Source organism: Lathyrus oleraceus, chromosome 6 (assembly GCF_024323335.1).
Source record: "Lathyrus oleraceus cultivar Zhongwan6 chromosome 6, CAAS_Psat_ZW6_1.0, whole genome shotgun sequence".
Taxonomy (NCBI): Eukaryota; Viridiplantae; Streptophyta; class Magnoliopsida; order Fabales; family Fabaceae; genus Lathyrus; species Lathyrus oleraceus.
In genome coordinates, this window is record NC_066584.1 from 516679041 (window position 1) to 516703922 (window position 24882).

The 24882-nt window shown below is 38.2% G+C and overlaps 3 protein-coding genes across 3 annotated transcripts; 1 reads left to right on the forward strand and 2 right to left on the reverse strand.

Annotated features, from left to right (window-relative positions):
- Positions 1-15134: 15134 nt before the first annotated feature.
- Positions 15135-17518, reverse strand: LOC127096519 (uncharacterized). The gene is made up of 4 exons (XM_051035080.1): positions 17497-17518; positions 17277-17404; positions 17068-17113; positions 15135-16117 (listed from the first exon to the last, which is right to left on the reverse strand). Exons 1-4 carry the CDS (start codon positions 17516-17518, stop codon positions 15135-15137), a joined length of 1179 nt encoding a protein of 392 aa, XP_050891037.1.
- A 2964-nt stretch (positions 17519-20482) lies between these two features.
- Positions 20483-22182, forward strand: LOC127096520 (vegetative cell wall protein gp1-like). Its single transcript, XM_051035081.1, has 3 exons — positions 20483-20596; positions 20721-20783; positions 21145-22182. The coding sequence occupies exons 1-3, from the start codon at positions 20483-20485 to the stop codon at positions 22180-22182; spliced, it is 1215 nt and encodes a 404-aa protein (XP_050891038.1).
- Positions 22183-23170: 988 nt separating this feature from the next.
- On the reverse strand, positions 23171-24045 carry LOC127096521 (uncharacterized). Its single transcript, XM_051035082.1, has 2 exons — positions 23622-24045; positions 23171-23568 (listed from the first exon to the last, which is right to left on the reverse strand). The coding sequence occupies exons 1-2, from the start codon at positions 24043-24045 to the stop codon at positions 23171-23173; spliced, it is 822 nt and encodes a 273-aa protein (XP_050891039.1).
- Between the last annotated feature and the right edge of the window lie 837 nt (positions 24046-24882).

Consider the following 24882-nt stretch of genomic DNA (forward strand, 5'->3'; position numbering starts at 1 on the left):
TTAGGTACATGATGTCTTCATCAGGGAATTCAAACATCATAGGCTGATAATCGTCGATCGGTTGTTCGGCAAGATAGTCTGACAGAATACTACCTTTGATGGCTTTCTGCGACGTGTACTGAATGTCATACTCTGTTAAGATCATCTGCCAACGGGCAACACATCCAGTGAGAGCTGGCTTCTCAAAGATGTATTTGACTGGATCCATCCTAGAAATCAACAGAGTAGTATGGTTCAACATATACTGCCTTAGTCGGCGAGCAGCCCAGGCCAAAGCACAGCAAGTTTTCTCGAGCAGTGAATATCTTGTTTCACAGTCGGTAAACTTTTTGCTTAGGTAGTATATGGCATGCTCTTTTCGACCAGACTCGTCATGCTGTCCCAATACACACCCCATCGAAGTCTCAGTGACTGAAAGGTACATGATCAGTGGTCTCCCTGGAACTGGAGGGATCAGGATTGGAGGTTTCTGTAGGTACTCCTTGATTTTGTCAAATGCCTTCTGACAATCATCATTCCATTTGATAGCCTGATTCTTTCTGAGTAGTTTGAAAATGGGTTCACATGTGGCGGTTAGATGAGATATGAACCTTGCAATGTAGTTCAACCTCCCTAAAAACCCACGGACTTGCTTTTCCGTCTTCGGTTCAGGCATCTCTTGAATAGCTTTGACTTTAGCTGGATCTACCTCAATCCCTTTCTCGCTGACAATGAAGCCTAAGAGCTTCCCGGATCTCACTCCAAACGTGCACTTGTTCGGATTCAGCCTCAGTTTGAATTTGACCAGTCTGTCAAACAACTTCTGCAAATTTACCAGGTGCTCCTCTTCTGTCTGTGACTTCGCAATCATATCATCCACATACACTTCGATTTCGTTGTGCATCATGTCATGAAAGAGAGTCGTCATTGCCCTTTGATAGGTAGCACCGGCATTCTTCAGCCCAAATGGCATCACTTTGTAGCAGAACGTGCCCCAAGGTGTAATGAATGTCGTCTTTTCCATGTCCTCTGGCGCCATCTTGATCTGGTTATAGCCCGAGAAACCGTCCATGAAAGAGAATACCGAGGACTGAGCCGTATTATCCACCAATACATCGATGTGAGGTAATGGGAAATCATCTTTCGGACTCGCCCTATTCAGATCCCGGTAATCGACACACATCCTGACTTTGCCATCCTTCTTCGGCACGGGAACGATGTTGGCAACCCACGGCGGGTAACTGGTGACAGCTAGGAAACCTGCGTCCCACTGCTTCTGAACCTCTTCCTTGATTTTGACAGCCATATCAGGACTAGTTCTGCGAAGCTTCTGCTTAACCGACGGGCACTCTTCTCTGAGAGGTAACCGATGCACCACAATGTCTGTATCCAGACCCGGCATATCTTGGTATGACCAGGCGAATATTTCCACATATTCTCTTAGCATCTCGATTAGCCTCCTCTTGACAGAGTCTTCTAAAGCGGCCCCAATTCTGATCTCTCTTCTGGCGTCCTCAGTACCCAAATTGATGATTTCCAACTCTTCCTGATGAGGTTGGATGACCCTTTCCTCTTGCTTCAGTAGTCTGACCAATTCTGCAGGGAGTTCACAGTCTTCCTCACTCTCCTCTTCAGCTTGGTAGATGGGATTGTTGAAATCATACTGAGCCATAACAGAGTCGTTCACAGTGGATGCCAAAAGATCATCTCTGCATGTTTAATGTTTTGTTTTTAGAAAAAGATTTCAATAAAGTCACAAAAATAAAAACATTGCCATTTTTATTGTTTTGAAAAAGTGGAAAAACAGAAAAATAGAAAGACAAAGATCTCAAAATTTGATTGAAAAAACGTCCTTTATTTATAAACATTGCGAACATGATGTGGCCCTACAATGAACCACTACGCCCTGGGCAGAACGTAGGGTTTTCATGCAAAATGAAAAAACAAAAGAAAATTACTCTGTCAGTAGAGTAACTTGGACTACATCTTCTGCTGTCCAGTTGTTGATAACCTCGCCTGGTGCACAAGGGCGGACCCAGACGTCCAAATCATGATCACTGTCTTCACCATCAGTAGCAAAGACGTCTCCATGGTTCATCAGCCCAGCGCTGGTGAAGGTGCTCGGACCTGCTTGTACGCTCGGCTCTGCTGCGAGAGGCTCGTACCCAATGCCGAATTTGTCTTCTTTCACTGGCAAGTCAACCATCTTGCCCCAACCTTCCGCTTTGCCGGAGTCAACGACCTCCTTGGCTTGCTTGTACGACGATATCGAAGCGCCCGGCTTCCTCTGCTCTGCACAAGCTACCCCTTCCAACGCCACAGTCTCGAACGCCTGGCACAGGGTTTCGTGGATCTCGCCATCTACCTCAACATACTTGAATGAGGAGAGATGACTCACCAGAATCTCCTCTTCACCGCAGACGGTCACAATCTGACCGTTCCAGACATATTTGAGTTTCTGATGGAGAGTCGACGAAACTGCTCCAGCGGCGTGAATCCAAGGACGCCCCAACAAACAGCTGTAAGCAGGCTGAATGTCCATCACGTAGAAAACAATGTCGAACACCTCTGGACCTATCTTCACCGGCAAAGTGACTTCACCAAAGACAGAACGCTTGGATCCATCAAATGCACGAACTATCAGGTCACTGGGAGTGAGCACGACTCCCTCAACATCGATTTTCTTCAATATCCGCTTCGGAAGGACATTCAGGGACGACCCGGTGTCCACTAGCACATGTGATAATACTGCACCTTTGCACTCCATAGTGATGTGCAAGGCTTTGTTGTGATTACGGCCCTCAGGTGTCAAGTCTAGGTCAGTGAAACCTACACCATGCCTGGTACTCACATTTGCTAGTACACCTTCCAGCTGGTTGACCGATATCTCTTGCGGGACATATGCCATATTCAACATTTTCAGCAAGGCGTCCCGATGTGCCTCAGAACACATCAACAAGGAGAGTATCGAGATCTTCGACGGAGTCTGGTTGAGTTGATCAACAATCTTGTAATCACTCTTCTTAATGATCTTCATAAACTCCTCGACATCTTTCTGGAAAGAACCCTCAGCCTCCTTCTGAGCCGGTTCTTCGTCAACCATTGTTTGTTTGCCCTTAGCCCTTGCAGATGACTCAGCAGCAGTATCTCTCAAAGGCTGAGGAGCAAACAGTCGTCCACTCCTTGTGAAGCCTCCCTGTCCTCCAACATTGTCCACTACAGGACTTGTAACAGCAGGGATCCTCACAGGAGCACTGATCGTAACCGGTGCTTGGTTAACTGGCCTCGTTTGGTTACCAGCCCTCCTATCTCGGCGATAGGCATTGTCATAACTCCACGGAACAGCTCTACTATTTCCAACTTGTCCTCTGCCGGACGCCACAATAGTAGTAGGTGCTCTGATGGTTACCGGGGTAGGAATGGTAACCGGAGTATTGCTGGTGGTGGGTGTACTGACAGCCCCACGTCCTCTTCCTTCAGCCGGCTTATAAAAAATGGTGACAGTAGACACTGCCCCATTATCTCTGGTAGCACGGCTAAACTGTAGACAGCCCTCATCTATTAACCTCTGAACTCCAGCCCTCAACTGGTCACAACCATTCATGGCCTCTGAACAGCCCAAACACTCCTCTGAACAACCTGGGTCAACACCCCCCTTCAACAATCGGCCCTTGACGACCGACAAAGACGTCTGAACATCTTCAATATCTACGATTAGGTCTTCAGCTTCCCCATCTTCAATGTTATTAACCCTATGCCCACCATGCTGAGGCATAGGATTGTTTACCACATTCGGAACCGGAGAGAAGTTGATTGCCTTGGAATCAATCAAGTCCTGGACCTTGTGCTGAAACGCCCGGCATCTTTCAGTATGGTGGCCTGGTGCCCCAGAGTGAAAGTCACATCTTACATTGGCATCATAGCCGGGTGGCAGCACGGTAGGAGTTGCCATCGTACGCAATTCTACAAACCCTAACCGGAGTAGCTCGGGTAGTAGCTCGGCGTACGTCATAGGCAAAGGATCAAATCTTCTATCAGGATTCAACCTCTGTCTCTGCTGAGGCTGGAAAGGACGTTGTTGTTGTTGTTGCTGTTGTTGAGGTCGTTGCGGTTGTTGTTGCTGAACCCTTTGTTGTTGTGGACGCGGTTGAGGCGCAGGAATGGTCACTGCAGCTATTGGACGATACTGGTCCCTGTTGTTGTTAGCTCTGTATGCACTCCCTCTGTGCTGTACAGCATTGGTTTCTCCTTCTCTACGGCGAGGTGCCCCAGAGAAGGGTTTCTTAGAAGAAGATGAGGAACCAGCATCATGGATCCTCCCAGCCTTGATTAGACTTTCAGTTCTTTCGCCGCAGATAACGACGTCAGAAAAACTTCCGAATGGGCAGCTTCCCATCCGGTCCATGTAAACACCCTGAAGAGTGCTAATGAACATGTCAGTCAACTCCCTTTCCAGCATAGGGGGTTGAACTCTCGCAGCTAGTTCGCGCCATCTCTGGGCGTACTCTTTGAAACTTTCGTTGTTTTTCTGACATAAGCTCTGCAACTGAGTTCTGGTCGGAGCCATGTCCATGTTGTGCTTATACTGCCTGAGGAACGCCTCACCCAGGTCTCTCCAGCACCGAATTGAATCCCGCTTCAATTCCATATACCAATCCAAAGACGCCCCAGATAGGCTATCCTGGAAGAAATACATCCACATCTTCTCATCGTCAGTGTATGCGGATATTTTTCTGTAATATGCCTGCACATGGGTGCGAGGGCAGGAGGTACCGTTGTATTTGTCAAATGACGGCGCCTTGAATTTGTGCGGGATTCTAAGTCCTTCAACCAATCCCATGTTCGTAACGTCAAAACCGAGGGAGTTTTGACATTCCATTGCTCTGATTTTTTCAGCAAGGGCTTCCACTTTGCGATCTCTCGCATCATTTCTACCCAACATGTTGTCATCTTCACTGAGCATAGTAAACAAATCCTCTTGTCTGTCAACAATTGGAATTCTATTACGGACCGGAGCATGGATGACTCTGGGACTAACAACATCCGGAATAATCGGTTGACCGTCAACTCGGATACCCCTCAACTCTTCACCCACAGCATAATTGTTGACGGGAATAGCAGCGGCGGGAACGTCAGGAACTGGGTTTCCTTCTTGCAGAGGCTGGTTGGGCGGTGGCAATGTGGCTTCTTGCCTCTGGACCAATGCTCGGAGTTCTTCTTGACCTTGCGCGACCCCTTGCATCATGTGAATGAACTGGGCCATGCTTGCCCTCATTTCTGCTAACTCGGCTTGAACCTGATCCATGTTGCGTTGATGGTTGAGCCTTGTTGAGTAGCGGTGCGGCCTTTGGTCAGCTATCCTGTCTGGACACAGGAATCAAAGTGAGAAGACGGCCTGAGAACACCTGTTATGCAAATGAGATGAGTATGATGCATGCAATGCTTGTGCAAATGCTTTGTTTTCAAGGAACCCTTGGGGTATTATTTGCAATATTTTGAATATTTAAACATTTTTGTTTGCTAATGGAAATATTTGATTCAAAATATTTTGAGACAAAGAAATACAGCATTTTTGATTCATTACAAAGAGAAAAGGTAAATGACATCCTATGGATCCCTAGAAGCTCGGGATGCTGGAAGACGGGAAGTGCACAACTTCTTGATCTCCCTCTCATAGGCAGCCTCCATGTCAGCTTTCTCTTTGGCAAGTCGATCATACTTCCTCTTCCAGAATTTGGATGACTGAGGAAGCAGAGAAGTCCAAGTGTCGTTCGGATCGTCGATCACTCGGTGCTCGAGAAACTCAATCATAGCATCCTTCTCCTTGAGCTGCTGCAGCAATTCCTCCCTCTCACGGATCCAGGCACGCGAAAGGTCCTCCTCTCTCAACTCCTCTACGCGTTGGGTAGGGAGGGTTGAAGGCCCAGCCACATCCAACGGCGTAGGTCCTGGATGATCGTACGGCATCAGGTAGGTGGCAGCTCTCTGTCTGACCCAAGAAGTATAGGGCTCCAAAGCAATGCAGTTCTTCGGACCCAACTCATTCCTACTCTTCTTGCGGATACTGCACCATGCACGGACAAATCTGGCTTTCAGGCCTTGGGGATCTTTACCCTCCTGGAAAAACGCACCTTCTAACAGAATGTTATTAGGTTTATCCTTCAGGGGGAACCCAAGCTGACGTCGTGCAAGAATAGGATTGTAGGTAATCCCACCACATGTACCAAGAAGAGGCACATTAGGGAATTCCCCACAATAGTCGATGATCTGGACGGTATCATACACGCGATCATACCAGGTGATATCATCATTGGTGAGAGACATGAGTCTCTGAGACCACCGTAGACATCCCTTGTTCTCCTTGAAAGCGACTGTCTGCGGCAAGTGCGAAATAAACCACTTGTACAGCAGGGGTAAACAGCAGACAATGACTCCTCCATTCTTTATATTCCTCAAGTGCATGGAGAAATAAGCATCACCCAACAAGGTCGGAACTGGATTAAGGACGGAAAAGATCCTAATGGCGTTCATGTCTACGAACTTGTCGAAGTTGGGAAACAGCACCAAACCATAGATAAGCAGTACGAATAGAGCCTCAAAGGCATCCTCACTCATGGCCTTCCCATAGAAGGTAGCTTGGGAAATGAGGAACTCGGAAGGAAAACCCTGAATTCCGCCTTTGGTAGTCAGGTTAGCTCCAATCAGATCTTCATCTATGTGCAACAGACTAGCAATCTCTCGAGCAGATGGAATACTATCTAGGCCACTGAACGGCACCTGATCCAGAATCGGAATCCCAATGAGGTGAGAATATTCTTCCAAGGTTGGCAGTAGCTGGAAGTCTGGGAATAAGAAGCAACGATGCAACGGATCGTAGAACTGAGCAAGAGTACTCATCAACCCTTCGTCAACCTGAGTGGTGAGCAGAGGCAGAAGCTTCCCATAGCGAGCTTTGAAACCCAAGGGATCTAATACATATGATGTCAGATTCCTTAACTCTTTTACGTCGGGCTGCTTGAAGCTGTACTTCTTTGTATGTCTTTTTGGTCTTTCCATTGTCTGAAAAATTTGCAAATAAACCCTTTAAGTTCCTTGAACATTTTTTTTTTTTTCTGATGATGACATGTATGCGGATGAGTGCATGAATGTATGAATGCAACAAACACACTCAAGAATCAAGCAAGTCACACCAAGCAAAGGTCGTGGGAAAGCTCTGTGTATCCCTAATATCAATCATCCATTTTGGTGGATTTAGGTTTTCACCTTATCGACACCCAAGTTCCATTGATATTAACGGTACATGAACCGGTTCAAACATCCCTAATATCAACCAGCCGCTTTGGTGGATTTTAGGTTTTGCACCCGATCCGGGATCCATTGATATTAATGATGTTTGAACGACTCAACCACGAATCAAGGGTTTGTTGAGAGTCACGAGCATGAGGTCTCGGTTAAGAACCACCCAAAAGGAGTGTACTAGGGTTTAAACCTGCCAGACATGTTCTATCAGAGGTTCCCATAATCATCGTTCCATCTTTCGAATATTATCGGAGGAACGAATACTCGTATTCCAAGAATATTCTCAAGAGAAACTCTTATGAGTGTAGTATCGCGTGACAATCGCATCAGAACTGACATCTGTACGACCTCCGCACTACGGTCCTAGAAATAGGCCAAGATGGGTTTGGTAAACTAAGGTCCTTGGCTTCTGCGGCACATGATTGAAAGAATAATGCCTAACCACAAATAACTTGTGTGACATTATTAGTTCAACATGACCTCCACCAAGTGAATGGACTCGCAAGTCAACTGGCTAAGGAATACTCCACACCAGTCAACAAGACTATGCCATTCTCCTATCCTAGAGTGCACTCGAGTTCGGGTATAGAACTCATCTCACAGACCACCAAAGCAAACAGCAATGTATGTCAAGCAAATCACACATTACAATCAATACAGTGATCCCAAATGGTACAAGAATAAATCAAATAACAAATAACAATATATCACAACAAAGGTGAAAAGTAGGCACTACCGCCAAGGAAACTAGAGTCCCCAGCAGAGTCGCCACTTTTCTGTAGCGGTGTATTCGTCGCCATATGATTTATCGATTAAACCATAAGCAAAGCAATACAATGAAGTTTCGAGTCGCCACCGCACTTTTATTTATCCAAAGGATTGGCTAAAAAGCGAACAAAAGCCTAAGAAGTTTTACACGTAGAAAACTAATAAAAGATCAGAGATTCCGGGTAAGGGGTAAGTTACGCAATGGGAAGGTGTTAGGCACCCACTACGTCCTAGGTACTCCTAGGGAGCCCTTTTCACATTTATTGTAAAAGATTGTTATTTGTTAAGACATATGCATTGTGCAAACATGAGTGAGATGGTGAGAAAAGAATATACAAGTTTTATTGGGTTATTGGGTTCGAACGGATGAACCCGTTGCCTACGTACCTTCCATCAAAGGTAAGGATCAGAACGCCGTAGTTCGGCTAAAAGATTTCCAAAAGTGAGTTGGATTCAATTTTAAACAAAACAATGGACGAGGCCAAAGCAATTGAGTGAGTGAAGTTAATTGATTGTAATTATGAAAATGAAGTCAAGTATGATTAGGATTGATTCAGAGAAGTATTATGAAATGAAGTTTGAAAAAGTCAAGGACTTGGGGTCCAGGTTTTTAGTTTGAAAACATGAAGAAGTTTGCACAATGTCTATGTCAAGTTTAAGATCAAAGTGTGAAAAGATTCTAGGACACAATGAGGAATGAATGAATGAGGATGGATAGTAGAACTTCTCAGGAGTTCACTTCTTGAGATCATATGGGAAATGATTCAAGGGTGTCCTTTGGAATGGAAAGTAAGTAATGATGAAATAAACAAACAAATGATACCGGATGCCACTCAATGGTCTTACTCCAATCTCATAAACAAAAGCGGATATCGGATACCAATAGCTGGATTTACACCAATCTCCTAAAACAGACATGGATATCAGAGGCCACTCAATGGTCTTACACTAATCTCCTCAAAAAGAAAACAATGAAGAAATATGGAAGTCAACTGCCAGCTTGTGGGACTTAGGTTAACTCCACACATGATCATAGGAAAGCGAATGCCAACTTGTGGGACTTACAATTGCATCCTCTCACAAACAAAGAAAGCAAACCAGGGATGTCAGATGCCAACTTGTGGGACTTATTCTAACACACAGTATGATCCTAGGAAAACAACTGCCAACTTGTGGGACTTACAATTGTCCTCAATGGGTAAACAACAATAATGATGTCAAACAGACAAAAGAGATGCTCATGCATTAATGGCAATTGATGATGATAAATGCATAACATACAGGCAAGCAAGTGCATATGAAGCAACCAAACAGTCAATGAGAATCAAACAACACACTCTATAGCCAAACAAGGGGGCTCACACAAGAGGGTTTGACTATGAAAGTCCACTGTAATGGGTGAAGGTCGCTCTTAACCTTGCCATTGAGAGGCTAAGGTGAAGCAGATGAAAAGGAGATGAGGGGTGTGCCTCATTGCTTCTATCCCTGATCAGGGAGAGCATGTAAGAAAGTGTGGGAGTTCAGAAAGTAGGAACTCTCTCCACATTATTGACTCGATTAGATCTTGGGTATTTATCTCAATGCTTCAACCATGTAATGGGAGCAGAGAGAGGACACACTGAATAGTGGGGGATAGATTGCTTATCCCTACCTTCCACCAATTGCCTTACTTGAAGGACTTTTCCTGCTTGGGACAAATTTAAACACACACAGGCATTGCCTCTTAAGGAGGACTTCAGACAGTTTGCCCGGTCAAATAACAGACCGGGTCTCCAGACTACATGAAGAAGAAATGTTTATACCTCAAAGCAATTGCTAAAAAGCAAAGCAAGCAACTAAAGCAACTAAAGTGTACCTGAAAAAGTCAAACTTATTAGTAAACAAGTCAACAGTTCAAAGCAAAAGGAAATAACCCAATAGTTAACCACAGAGGGACCAATTGTGCAAGGCACAAAGACTCAAGCATGTGAGTCACACCTACAAAACAAAGGTTAGCACAATAAACAATTCAACTCAATCAAATTTGAAATGTCTTGGAAGCATTGGTGCTTAACCTGAAACAGATGAACTCAACATAAGCTTAGAAGACCACTAGGACTAGCCTAGGGTCAAAGATGAAAGAAAAAGTCAAGGCAGCAAGGAAAAGTCAACTCAAAGTCAAAGTCAACCAATTAGAAAGCAATCACAATTGGGCCCACATTCAAATCATGCATTATGATCATTTCATGAACATTTGAGGTCAAAGTAAGGCAAAGGAAAGCATACAAAAGTCAACAGAATGACTTGCATCAAAAGTCAACCTAAACAATTTCAAAAATCATCAAATAAATCACACTCAATCCTAACATCTAACATGGTAGACATGTAAAATTTCATGGCATTTGGATGAGAAGAAGGCAGTCAAGTAAAATCATGAAGTCAAACCAAATTCAAGTAAGCATGGTGAAGGTCAACAAACATGGGTCAACTTCAAAAAATCATATCAATTCGAAAACAGAAAAGAAATGAATGAGATTAACACCAATGCAAAGCTTGAGATGTCTAGTTATCACATATGAAATTTCATGGTCATACAATATGGTATGAGGATTTCCCAAATGATTTGGCAACATGTAGCACAAAAAGTCAACCATGAACTAGGCAGGGAAGAAAATTCACAATCAAATGGAAAACAGCACAATTAATTCCAGGAAAAATCACACATGAACTAGACATGTAAGGGAGGGATCATGCAAAATTTGGGGTCATTTGGATGTAAGGAAGCATGTCATTTAAAATCAAGAAAATGCATATCATTAGTGTGACACCAAATGTAACACCTAACTTCAAAAAATCATATCACACAAACCACAAATGAGAAATCCACAAACTTTATATCAAAATGAAGGTGAATGTGTCTAGTTTCATCACAAAAAATTTCAAAGTCATTGGACATAACATGAGTATTTCACAATTGAAATGGTAAGATGTATCATTTATGCACACATGTTGGGAAAACAATTGTCAATAAAAATCCAGTCAATGAAAAAATGATTAAAAATCATAATTAAAAACTAGACTCAATCATGAACATGATGGAAAAATTTTCAGGATTTTTGGATGAAATTTGATTGAAATATGAATTGTGGAAGATGGATGAATATTTGAAGCAACATGAACAAAATACAAGGCATGGCAAGTCAACCTAAGTTGACCGATGGCATTTTTGCAATTCTGCCCATCATTTATCAAAACGGCAGTGTTTTGGAGGGCCAAACGAAATAACCTGATTGGTTGGCCCTCAATGAAACAGTGACACCAACAACACTAGCCAATCAAACTTCAAACTTTCTGGGAATTGTTTCGCAGCTAGGGTTTTAACTAACAGCCACATTCATTCATCATCATGCAATTATCATGCTTATCAAGATCCAAACGAAAATCATCATGGCATGGCAAGCAGTAGGGCATCATTACAATAGGCTCATGCAACATACAAACAAACAAAGAAACCAACACACGTACAAATTCTGGGCAAGCTAAAAGTTCAACAACAGGGTATGAACTTCATCACCTTCATGAGTTCAAAATTTCCAAAAGTTCAGAAACAGAAATTGGGCACACAAATAGCTTCATCCAACGTTAAGTAGCATAAATCCACCAATGATTTTCATTACATCAACAACATATGAGCAAATCGAAGAAAAACAAGTTTATGCAACAAAAATAAAATCCAGATTTCTCAGCTATCAAGTAACCATTTGCCACGATACAAGTTGTAACATGTTCAGCATACAAGAGCCTAACCTAATCATAACATGGTTTTGAGAAAAGAAGGAGTCGAGATTTTACTTGTTTTTGAAGCAATGGAAGAAACAGTGCTTGTTTGAATGATTGGAGCTTGAACAGATGAAGGTTTTGGTCCCAAATGGTGCACTCTTGGAGAAATTATGCTCAACCTCGCTTGACTCGACCCTAGCTCCAAGCTGCCATGGGAGAAAGCTTTGAAGATGCAGAGCTCAAAAGAGGGTTACAGTTGGTAATTGATGGTGAAAATGGACTCAAAATGTTGTATAGGTGAAGGAGGGATCAAGGATTGCTCGTGTATTTTGATGGTTTGCTCAGAATTTCACCTTTTGCAAAAATGAACAATGAGGGAATGAGAGGGTTTTGTCGTGTGGCTGCAGCTCTAGGGTTGTGGAAATGAACAAAAAATGGTTTATATGCATCTGTTTAAAGTCCTTTAATCAAGTAGTAACTTGGCTTAGCTTAAAATGAATCAATTGCCATGTTGCTAATCTCTTGCACAAGTGAAAAGGAGGGGTATGTTTGCCACGAGCTTGGGCCTTAAACAGGCTGCAAATGACTTATACCAATGCTGTTTTAAGTTGGCTTGTGAAATGCTACATCTTGCCTTCACGCATGAAACCAAATTGCACCTTTTGCCAATTATGCAACTTTGCCAAAATAGTGATATGACAATGGTATGAACATGATTTTAGAATTGGAACAAGTCACAAATATGATATAAAAGCAATCTCAATTGGCCAAATGGTGAAAAAAGTTTTAATTCAAAAAGTCAAAGTTTGGTCAAACTTTGATTTTAAATGAAAAAGGTCCAAAAATGCCATTTTGAATGGTAAGGTTTTGATGAGTGAAATTTATATTTTTGGAAAGAGGATGAAAAATGTGGTTTGTAGGAAAAAACCCCACCAAATTTGGCCTTGTGGTTTGAGAGATATGTCCCTTTGAAGTTCAAAATTTTGTGAAAATGAATTGATCATATCTTGACAACCACACATGGGATTTGAGAGTTCTTGGACTTTTTGAAAATGGGAGAACAAGATCTTCAACTTTCATGTTGGGCAAAAATTCATTTGGAGCTTGTATCATGATGCAAGTTGAGGATCAAGAAGTTTCTATTTTTGGCAGTTGAAATTACAGGTCCAGTTTCTATTTTGGGAATTTTTCTGATTTGCTTCAAATTCTTCCATGATGCTGATTGCCATGACACATGAGGCCTATTAGGACATGAATAAACTCCTTCAAACCATTTCTATCCATCAAATCCAAAGAATCAACCACAGTTGACCAACTTTGACTTTCTAGGGTTTTGGACTTGACTGTGCACTTCTGATGAATTCCAAACCCTAATTCCTTGAGATTTTGACTTCACATGATGTCCCAAGACATATGAACTCTTGATGATTGATCATGGTGCCCAAATTCCACAAGAATGGCCACCATCCACTGCTTTGATTGATTGTTGACTGTCTAGGGTTTTGACCTGGTTGTGCACTGACTGCTGACCTCTGAGCCTTCCACCCTTGACTTGAACACTTCAAAAAGACCTCCAAGTCATGTGAACTTGTTGGACAAACCCTAGGACCTTGATTCCTTGAGAAACACCTTTGCTTGATTGGTTGACTGATCTCCTGATCAGTTTGACCTAATTCTTGCTTGCTTGCTCTTGAGGCAACTGAGGACAATGCAAATGCTATGCAATGGACTATGATATGTTATGACCTAATATGAAAATGTATGTACAATGATAGGTGCAAATTTGAGGTGCTACACCTTCAACTATAAACGAATTAACTCCAACTTTTCCATTTTCTGCAACTACAAACAAATTAATTCCAACTTTTCCATTTCCTGCAACTATAAACGAATTAACTCCATCTTTTTCGTTTCCGACAACTATAAACGAATTAACTCCAACTTTTCCGTTTCCTGCAACTATAAACGAATTAACTCCAACTTTTCCGTTTCCTGCAACTATAAATGAGTTAACTCCAAATTTTCCGATTCCTGCAACTATAAACGAATTAACTCCAACTTTTCCGTTTCATGCAACTATAAATGAATAAACTCCAACTTTTCTGTTTTCTGCAACTATAAACGAATTAACTCCAACTTTTCCGTTTCCTGCAACTATAAACGAATTATCTCCAACTTTTCCGTTTCCTGCAACTATAAACGAATTAACTCAAACTTTTCTGTTTCCTGCAACTATAAACGAATTAACTCCAACTTTTCCGTTTCCTGCAACTATAAACGATTTAACCCCAACTTTTCCATTTCCTGCAACTATAAACGAATTAAGTCAAACTTTTCCATTTTCTGCAACTATAAACGAATTAACTCCAACTTTTCCATTTCCTACAACTATAAACGAATTAAGTCCAACTTTTCCATTTCCTGCTCCTATGTTTGCATCTTCCAGAGAGAAAACTCGCCGTTCACTGACTGAAGTCATCATATTAACGTAATAATCTCTGTGAAGTGATTTTACAAATTTTATTTTAGAATGCACCGTTGAGCTATATATATACACTGATAATAAGATACCACTACCACTTAGTAATCTCAACAGTACAAGAATTTAAATTGTGAAGGAAAGAAAAAAATGGAAGCGTTTCTTGAAGAGATATCTAGAATTGACGCAAGGTGCGTAATGCTTGAAAGAAAGATGGGCAGGTTGAGATTCTTTCTCAACACTGTCCATCAAGGTGGGAATTTTGATGAACGAACTTTTAGAAATTATACTATGAAATTTGAAGCGTGTCAAGCAAGAAAAGAAGAAGTAAGAAAAAAGATGGAAGAAATGCAAAATGGTAAGTTTATTTTTTGTTGTTATTATTTGTGATATTGCTTTCTTACTGTTTTCTGGGTTTTAAGATATTTGATTTCTTGTGTATAACTTAAAGGTGCCTGATGGTGTTTTCTTTGCAATGTTCTTGGCGGTGTTCTTGTATATACGTTTAAGAATGGTAAGTGTGTTCGTCTTGGTGCATTTCTCATGAAACCTTTGAGAGTATTAAAATGTAATGATTCTGTTTTTACATTTTAGATTTGTGTTTTTAGGTTTGATTTGTAGATGAGTCTTGGATGAAAGTAACACATCAATAGGAGTCTTGGATGATTTGGGTTAAAGAAACATCAATCAATCTTCAGTTACTTAGTTACAGCAATTATAAACATGTTGGTTAACGTTTTAATTTTGATTTACGTTGAATTCAACTATAATGTTTCATTTGTATCATCTTATACTTTTCAACATAATTGCATTAGATATATAGACAGAATCATAGCAGGCGTATAACAAATTACACATCTTCAACTATAAACGAATTAACTCCAACTTTTCCATTTCCTGCAACTATAAACGAATTAACCCTAACTTCTCCATTTCCTGCAACTATAAACGAATTAACTCCAAATTTTACATTTCCTGCAACTATAAACAAATTAACTCCAACTTTTCCATTTCCTACAACTATAAACGAATTAACTCCAACTTTTCCATTTTCTGCAACTATAAACGAATTAACTCCAACTTTTCCATTTCCTGCAACTATAAACGAATTAACTCCATCTTTTCCGTTTCCTACAACTATAAACGAATTAACTCCAACTTTTCCGTTTCCTGCAACTATAAACGAATTAACTCCAACTTTTCCGTTTCCTGCAACTATAAACAAATTAACTCCAACTTTTCCATTTCCTGCAACTATAAACGAATTAACTCCAACTTTTCTGTTTCCTGCCACTATAAACGAATTATCTCCAACTTTTCCGTTTCCTGCAACTATAAACGAATTAACTCCAACTTTTCCGTTTCCTGCAACTATAAACGAATTAACTCCAACTTTTCCATTTCCTGCACTTATAAACGAATTAAGTCCAACTTTTCCATTTCCTGCAACTATAAACGAATTAACTCCAACTTTTCCATTTCCTACAACTATAAACGAATTAAGTCCAACTTTTCCATTTCCTGCAACTATAAACGAATTAACTCCAACTTTTCCATTTCCTGCAACTATAAACGAATTAACTCCAACTTTTCCATTTCCTGCAACTATAAACGAATTAACTCCAACTTTTCCGTTTCCTGCAACTATAAACGAATTAACTCCAACTTTTTCGTTTCTTGCAACTATAAACGAATTAACTCCAACTTTTCCATTTCTTGCAACTATAAACGAATTAACTCCAACTTTTCCATTTCCTGCAACTATAAACGAATTAACTCCAACTTTTCCGTTTCTTGCAACTATAAACGAATTAACTCCAACTTTTCCATTTCCTGCAACTATAAACTAATTAACTCTAACTTTTCCATTTCCTGCTCCTATGTTTGCATCTTCCAGAGAGAAACTCGCCGTTCACTGACTGAAGTCATCATATTAACGTAATAATCTCTGTGAAGTGATTTTACAAGTTTTATTTTAGAATGCACCGTTGAGCTATATATATACACTGATAACAAGATACCACTACCACTTAGTAATCTCAACAGTACAAGAATTGAAATTGTGAAGGAAAGAAAAAAATGGAAGCGTTTCTTGAAGAGATATCTAGAATTGACGCAAGGTGCGTAATGCTTGAAAGAAAGATGGGCAGGTTGAGATTCTTTCTCAACACTGTGCATCAAGGTAGGAATTTTGATGAACGAACTTTTAGAAATCATACCATGGAATTTGAAGCGTGTCAAGCAAGAAAAGAAGAAGTAAGAAAAAAGATGGAAGAAATGCAAAATGGTAAGTTTATTTTTTGTTGTTATTATTTGTGATATTGATTTCTTACTGTTTTCTGGGTTTTAAGATATTTGATTTCTTGTGTATAACTTAAAGGTGCTTGATGGTGTTTTCTTTGAAATGTTCTTGGCGGTGTTCTTTTATATACGTTTAAGAATGATAAGTGTGTTCTTCTTGGTGCATTTCTCATGAAACCTTTGAGAGTATTAAAATGTCATGATTCTGTTTTTACATTTTAGATTTGTGTTTTCCGGTATGATTTGTAGATGAGTCTTGGATGAAAGTAACACATCCATAGGAGTCTTGGATGATTTGTGTTAAAGAAACATCAATCAATCTTCAGTTACTTAGTTACAGCAATTCTAAACTTGTATAGTTTTTGAAGATAGGTAGTACTTTTGGTTGACTTTTCAGATCCATGTATAACCATGTTGGTTAACGTTTTAATTTTGATTTACGTTGAATTCAACTATAATGTTTCATTTGTATCATCTTATACTTTTCAACATAGTTGCATTTGATATATAGACAGAATCATAGCAGGCCTATAACAAGTTGCACATCTTCAACTATAAACGAATTAACTCCAAGTTTTCCATTTCCTGCAACTATAAATGAATTAACTCCTACCTTTCCATTTTCTGCAACTATAAACGAATTAACTCCAACTTTTCTGTTTCTTGCAACTATAAACGAATTAACTCAAACTTTTCCATTTCCTGCAACTATAAACGAATTAACTCTAATTTTTCCGTTTCTTGCAACTATAAACGAATTATCTCCAACTTTTCTGTTTCCTGCAACTATAAACGAATTAACTCCAACTTTTCCGTTACCTGCAACTATAAACGAATTTAATCCAACTTTTCCATTTCCTGCAACTATAAACGAATTAAGTCCAACTTTTCCATTTCCTGCAACTACAAACGAATTAACTCCAACTTTTCCATTTTCTGCAACTAAAACAAATTAACTCCAACTTTTCCATTTCTTGCAACTATAAACGAATTAACTCCATCTTTTCCGTTTCCTGCAACTATAAACGAATTAACTCCAACTTTTCCATTTCCTGCAACTATAAACGAATTAACTTCAATTCTTCCGTTTCCTGCAACTATAAACGAATTAACTCCAACTTTTCCGTTTCCTGCAACTATAAACGAATTAAGTCCAACTTTTCCGTTTCCTGCAACTATAAACGAATTAACTCCAACTTTTCCGTTTCCTGCAACTATAACAGAATTATCTCCAACTTTTCCGTTTCCTGCAACTATAAACGAATTAACTTCAACTTTTCCGTTTCCTGCAACTATAAACGAATTAACTCCAACTTTTCCGTTTTCTGCAACTATAAATGAATTAACTCTAACTTTTCCATCTCCTGCTCCTATGTTTGCATCTTCCAAAGAGAAACTCTCCGTTCACTGACTGAAGTCATCATATTAAAATAATAATCTCTGTGAAGTGATTTTACAAATTTTATTTTAGAATGCACTGTTGAGCTATATATATACACTCATAATAAGATACCACTACCACTTAGTAATCTCAACAATACAAGCAAGAAAAGAATAAGTACGAAAAAAGATGGAAGAAATGCAAAATGGTAAGTTTATTTTTTGTTGTTATTTGTGGCATTGATTTCTTACTGTTTTTTGGGTTTTAAGATATTTGATTTCTTGTGTATAACTTAAAGGTGCCTGATGGTGTTTTCATTGCAATGTCCTTGGCGGTGTTCTTGTATATTCTTTTAAGAAATGTAAGTGTGTTCGTCTTGGTGCATTTCTCATGAAACCTTTGAGAGTATTTAATTTTCATGATTCTGTTTTTACATTTTAGATTTGTGTTTTCAGGTTTGATTTGTAGATGAGTCTTGGATGATTTGTAGATGAGTCTTGGAGTATTAAATTTTGGATGAAAGTAACCCATCAATAGGAGTTTTTGATGATTTGTGTTGAAGAAACATCAATCAATCTTCAGTTACTTAGTTACAGCAATTATAAACTTGTATAGTTTTTGAAGATAGGTAGTACTTTTGGTTGACTTTTCAGATCCATGTATAACCATGATGGTTAACGTTTTAATTTTGATTTACGTAGAATTCAACTATAATGTTTCATTTGTATCATCTTATACTTTTCAACATAGTTGCATTTGATATATAGACAGAATCATAGCAGGCCTATAACAAGTTGCACATCTTCAACTATAAACGAATTAACTCCAACTTTTCCATTTCCTGCAACTATAAATGAATTAACTCCAACTTTTCTATTTCCAGCAATTATAAACGAATTAACACCAGCTTTTTCATTTCCTGCAAATATAAACGAGTTAACTCAAAATTTTCCGTTTCCTGCAACGATAAACTAATTATCTCCAACTTTTCCGTTTTCTGCAACTATAAACGAATTAACTCCAACTTTTCCGTTACCTGCAACTATAAACGAATTAACTCCAACTTTTCCATTTCCTGCAAATATAAACGAATTAAGTCCAACTTTTCAATTTCCTGCAACTATAAACGAATTAACTCAAAATTTTCCGTTTCCTGCAAGTATAAACGAATTAACTCCAACTTTTCCATTTCCTGCAACTATAAACGAATTAACTCCAACTTTTCCATATCCTGCAACTATAAACGAATTAACTCCAACTTTTCCATTTCCTGCGACTATAAACGAATTAACTCCAACTTTTTTCCGTTTCCTGCAACTATAAACGAATTAACTACAACTTTTCCATTTCCTGCAACTATAACTGAATTAACTCCAAATTTTCGGATTTTTGCAACTATAAACGAATTAACACCAACTTTTCCGTTTCATGCAACTATAAACGAATTAACTCCAACTTTTCTGTTTTCTGCAACTATAAACGAATTAACTCCAACTTTTCCGTTTCCTACAACTATAAACGAATTAACTCCAACTTTTCCATTTCCTGCGACTATAAATGAATTAACTCCAACTTTTCCGTTTCCTGCAACTATAAACGAATTAACTACAACTTTTCCATTTCCTGCAACTATAACTGAATTAACTCCAACTTTTTCGATTCCTGCAACTATAAACGAATTAACTCCAACTTTTCCGTTTCATGCAACTATAAACGAATTAACTCCAACTTTTCTGTTTTCTGCAACTATAAACGAATTAACTCCAACTTTTTCGTTTCCTGCAACTATAAAGGAATTATCTCCAACTTTTCCATTTCCTGCAACTATAAACGAATTAACTCAAACTTTTCCGTTTCCTACAACTATAAACGAATTAACTCCAACTTTTCCGTTTCCTGCAACTATAAACGATTTAACCCCAAGTTTTCCATTTCCTGCACTTATAAACGAATTAAGTCAAACTTTTCCATTTTCTGCAACTATAAACGAATTAACTCCAACTTTTCCATTTCCTACAACTATAAATGAATTAAGTCCAACTTTTCCATTTCCTGCAGCTATAAACGAATTAACTCCAACTTTTCCATTTCCTGCAACTATAAACGAATTAACTCCAACTTTTCCATTTCCTGCAACTATAAACGAACTAACTCCAACTTTTCCGTTTCTTGCAACTATAAACGAATTAACTCCAACTTTTCCATTTCCATCAACTATAAACTAATTAACTCTAACTTTTCCATTTCCTGCTCCTATGTTTGCATCTTCCAGAGAGAAACTCGCCGTTCACTGACTGAAGTCATCATATTAACGTAATAATCTCTGTGAAGTGATTTTACAAATTTTATTTTAGAATGCACCGTTGAGCTATATATATACACTGATAATAAGATACCACTACCACTTAGTAATCTCAACAGTACAAGAATTGAAATTGTGAAGGAAAGAAAAAAATGGAAGGTTTCTTGAAGAGATATCTAGATTTGACGCAAGGTGCGTAATGCTTGAAAGAAAGATGGGCAGGTTGAGATTCTTTCTCAACACTGTGCATCAAGGTGGGAATTTTGATGAACGAACTTTTAGAAATTATACTATGGAATTTGAAGCGTGTCAAGCAAGAAAAGAAGAAGTAAGAAAAAAGATGGAAGAAATGTAAAATGGTAAGTTTATTTTTTGTTGTTATTATTTGTGATATTGATTTCTTACTGTTTTATGGGTTTTAAGAAATTTGATTTCTTGTGTATAACTTAAAGGTGCCTGATGGTGTTTTCTTTGCAATGTTCTTGGCGGTGTTCTTGTATATACGTTTAAGAATGGTAAGTGTGTTCGTCTTGGTGCATTTCTCATGAAACCTTTGAGAGTATTAAAATGTCATGATTCTGTTTTTACATTTTAGATTTGTGTTTTCAGGTTTGATTTGTAGATGAGTCTTGGATGAAAGTAACACATCAATAGGAGTCTTGGATGATTTGTGTTAAAGAAACATCAATCAATCTTCAGTTACTTAGTTACAGCAATTATAAACTTGTATAGTTTTTGAAGATAGGTAGTACTTTTGGTTGACTTTTCAGATCCATGTATAACCATGTTGGTTAACGTTTTAATTTTGATTTACGTTGAATTCAACTATAATGTTTCATTTGTATCATCTTATACTTTTCAACATAATTGCATTAGATATATAGACAGAATCATAGCAGGCCTATAACAAATTACACATCTTCAACTATAAACGAATTAACTCCAACTTTTCCATTTCCTGCAACTATAAACGAATTAACCCTAACTTTTCCATTTCCTGCAACTATAAACGAATTAACTCCAACTTTTACATTTCCTGCCACTATAAACAAATTAACTCCAACTTTTCCATTTCCTGCAACTATAAACGAATTAACTCCAACTTTTTTTCCATTTTCTGCAACTATAAACAAATTAACTCAAACTTTTCCATTTCCTGCAACTATAAACGAATTAACTCCATCTTTTCCGTTTCCTATAACTATAAACAAATTAACTCCAACTTTTCCGTTTCCTGCAACTATAAACGAATTAACTCCAACTTATCCGTTTCCGGCAACTATAAACAAATTAACTCCAACTTTTCCATTTCCTGCAACTATAAACGAATTAACTCAAACTTTTCCGTTTCCTGCAACTATAAACGAATTAACTCCAACTTTTCCGTTTCCTGCAACTATAAACGATTTAACCCCAACTTTTCCATTTCCTGCACTTATAAACGAATTAAGTCAAACTTTTCCATTTTCTGCAACTATAAACGAATTAACTCCAACTTTTCCATTTCTTGCACTTATAAACGAATTAAGTCCAACTTTTCCATTTCCTGCAACTATAAACGAATTAACTCCAACTTTTCCATTTCCTGCAACTATAAACGAATTAACTCCAACTTTTCCATTTCCTGCAACTATAAACGAATTAACTCCAACTTTTCCATTTCCTGCAACTATAAACGAATTAACTCCAACTTTTCCGTTTCCTGCAACTATAAACGAATTAACTCCAACTTTTTCGTTTCTTGCAACTATAAACGAATTAACTCCAACTTTTCCATTTCTTGCAACTATAAACGAATTAACTCCAACTTTTCCATTTCCTGCAACTATAAACGAATTAACTCCAACTTTTCCGTTTCCTGCAACTATAAACGAATTAACTTCAACTTTTCCGTTTCCTGCAACTATAAACTAATTAACTCTAACTTTTCCATTTCCTGCTCCTATGTTTGCATCTGCCAGAGAGAAACTTGCCGTTCACTGACTGAAGTCATCATATTAACGTAATAATCTCTGTGAAGTGATTTTACAAATTTTATTTTAGAATGCACCGTTGAGCTATATATATACACTGATAACAAGATACCACTACCACTTAGTAATCTCAACAGTACAAGAATTGAAATTGTGAAGGAAAGAAAAAATGGAAGCGTTTCTTGAAGAGATATCTAGAATTGACGCAAGGTGCGTAATGCTTGAAAGAAAGATGGGCAGGTTGAGATTCTTTCTCAACACTGTGCATCAAGGTGGGAATTTTGATGAACGAACTTTTAGAAATTATACTATGGAATTTGAAGCGTGTCAAGCAAGAAAAGAAGAAGTAAGAAAAAAGATGTTAGAAATGCAAAATGGTAAGTTTATTTTTTGTTGTTATTATTTGTGATATTGCTTTCTTACTGTTTTCTGGGTTTTAAGATATTTGATTTCTTGTGTATAACTTAAAGGTGCCTGATGGTGTTTTCTTTGCAATGTTCTTGGCGGTGTTCTTGTATATACGTTTTAGAATGGTAAGTGTGTTCGTCTTGGTGCATTTCTCATGAAACCTTTGAGAGTATTAAAATGTCATGATTCTGTTTTTACATTTTAGATTTGTGTTTTCAGGTTTAATTTGTAGATGAGTCTTGGATGAAAGTAACACATCAATAGGAGTCTTGGATGATTTGTGTTAAAGAAACATCAATCAATCTTCAGTTACTTAGTTACAGCAATTATAAACATGTATAGTTTTTGAAGATAGGTAGTACTTTTGGTTGACTTTTCAGATCCATGTATAACCATGTTGGTTAACGTTTTAATTTTGATTTACGTTGAATTCAACTATAATGTTTCATTTGTATCATCTTATACTTTTCAACATAATTGCATTAGATATATAGACAGAATCATAGCAGGCCTATAACAAATTACACATCTTCAACTATAAACGAATTAACTCCAACTTTTCCATTTCCTGCAACTATAAACGAATTAACCCTAACTTTTCCATTTCCTGCAACTATAAACGAATTAACTCCGACTTTTACATTTCCTGCCACTATAAACAAATTAACTCCAACTTTTCCATTTCCTGCAACTATAAACGAATTAACTCCAACTTTTCCGTTTCCTGCAACTATAAACGAATTAACTCCAACTTTTCCATTTCCTGCAACTATAAACGAATTAACTCCAACTTTTCCGTTTCCTGCAACTATAAACGAATTAACTCCAACTTTTCCGTTTCCTGCAACTATAAACGAATTAACTCCAGCTTTTCCGTTTCCTGCAACTATAAACGAATTAACTCCAACTTTTCTGTTTCCTGCAACTATAATCGAATTAACTCCAACTTTTCCGTTTCCTGCAACTATAAACGAATTATCTCAACTTTTCCGTTTCCTGCAACTATAAACGAATTAACTCCAACCTTTCCGTTTTCTGCAACTATAAACGAATTAACTCCAACTTTTCCGTTTTCTGCAACTATAAGCGAATTAACTCCAACTTTTTTGTTTCCTGCAACTATAAGCGAATTAACTCCAACTTTTCTGTTTCCTACAACTATAAGCGAATTAACTCCAACTTTTCTGTTTCCTGCAACTATAAACGAATTAACTCCAACTTTTCCATTTCCTGCAACTATAAACGAACTAACTCCAACTTTTCCATTTCCTACAACTATAAACGAATTAAGTCCAACTTTTCCATTTCCTGCAACTATAAACGAATTAACTCCAACTTTTCCATTTCCTGCAACAATAAACGAATTAACTCCAACTTTTCCATTTCCTGCAACCATAAACGAATTAACTCCAACTTTTCCGTTTCTTGCAACTATAAACGAATTAACTCCAACTTTTCCATTTCCTGCAACTATAAACTAATTAACTCTAACTTTTCCATTTCATGCTCCTATGTTTGCATCTTCCAAAGAGAAACTCTCTGTTCAATGACTAAAGTCATCATATTAACGTAATATTCTCTGTGAAGTGATTTTAAAAATTTTATTTTAGAATGCACCGTTGAGCTATATATACACACTGATAATAAGATACCACTACCACTTAGTAATCTCAACACTACAAGAATTGAAATTGTGAAGGAAAGGAAAAAATGGAAGCGTTTCTTGAAGAGATATCTAGAATTGACGCAAGGTGCGTAATGCTTGAAAGAAAGATGGGCAGGTTGAGATTCTTTCTCAACACTGTGCATCAAGGTGGGAATTTTGATGAACGAACTTTTAGAAATTATACTATGGAATTTGAAGCGTGTCAAGCAAGAAAAGAAGAAGTAAGAAAAAAGATGGAAGAAATGCAAAATGGTAAGTTTATTTTTTGTTGTTATTATTTGTGATATTGATTTCTTACTGTTTTCTGGGTTTTAAGATATTTGATTTCTTGTGTATAACTTAAAGGTGCCTGATGGTGTTTTCTTTGCAATGTTCTTGGCGGTGTTCTTGTATATACGTTTTAGAATGGTAAGTGTGTTCTTCTTGGTGCATTTCTCATGAAACCTTTGAGAGTATTAAAATGTCATGATTCTGTTTTTACATTTTAGATTTGTGTTTTCAAGTTTGATTTGTAGATGAGTCTTGGATGAAAGTAACACATCAATAGGAGTCTTGGATGATTTGTGT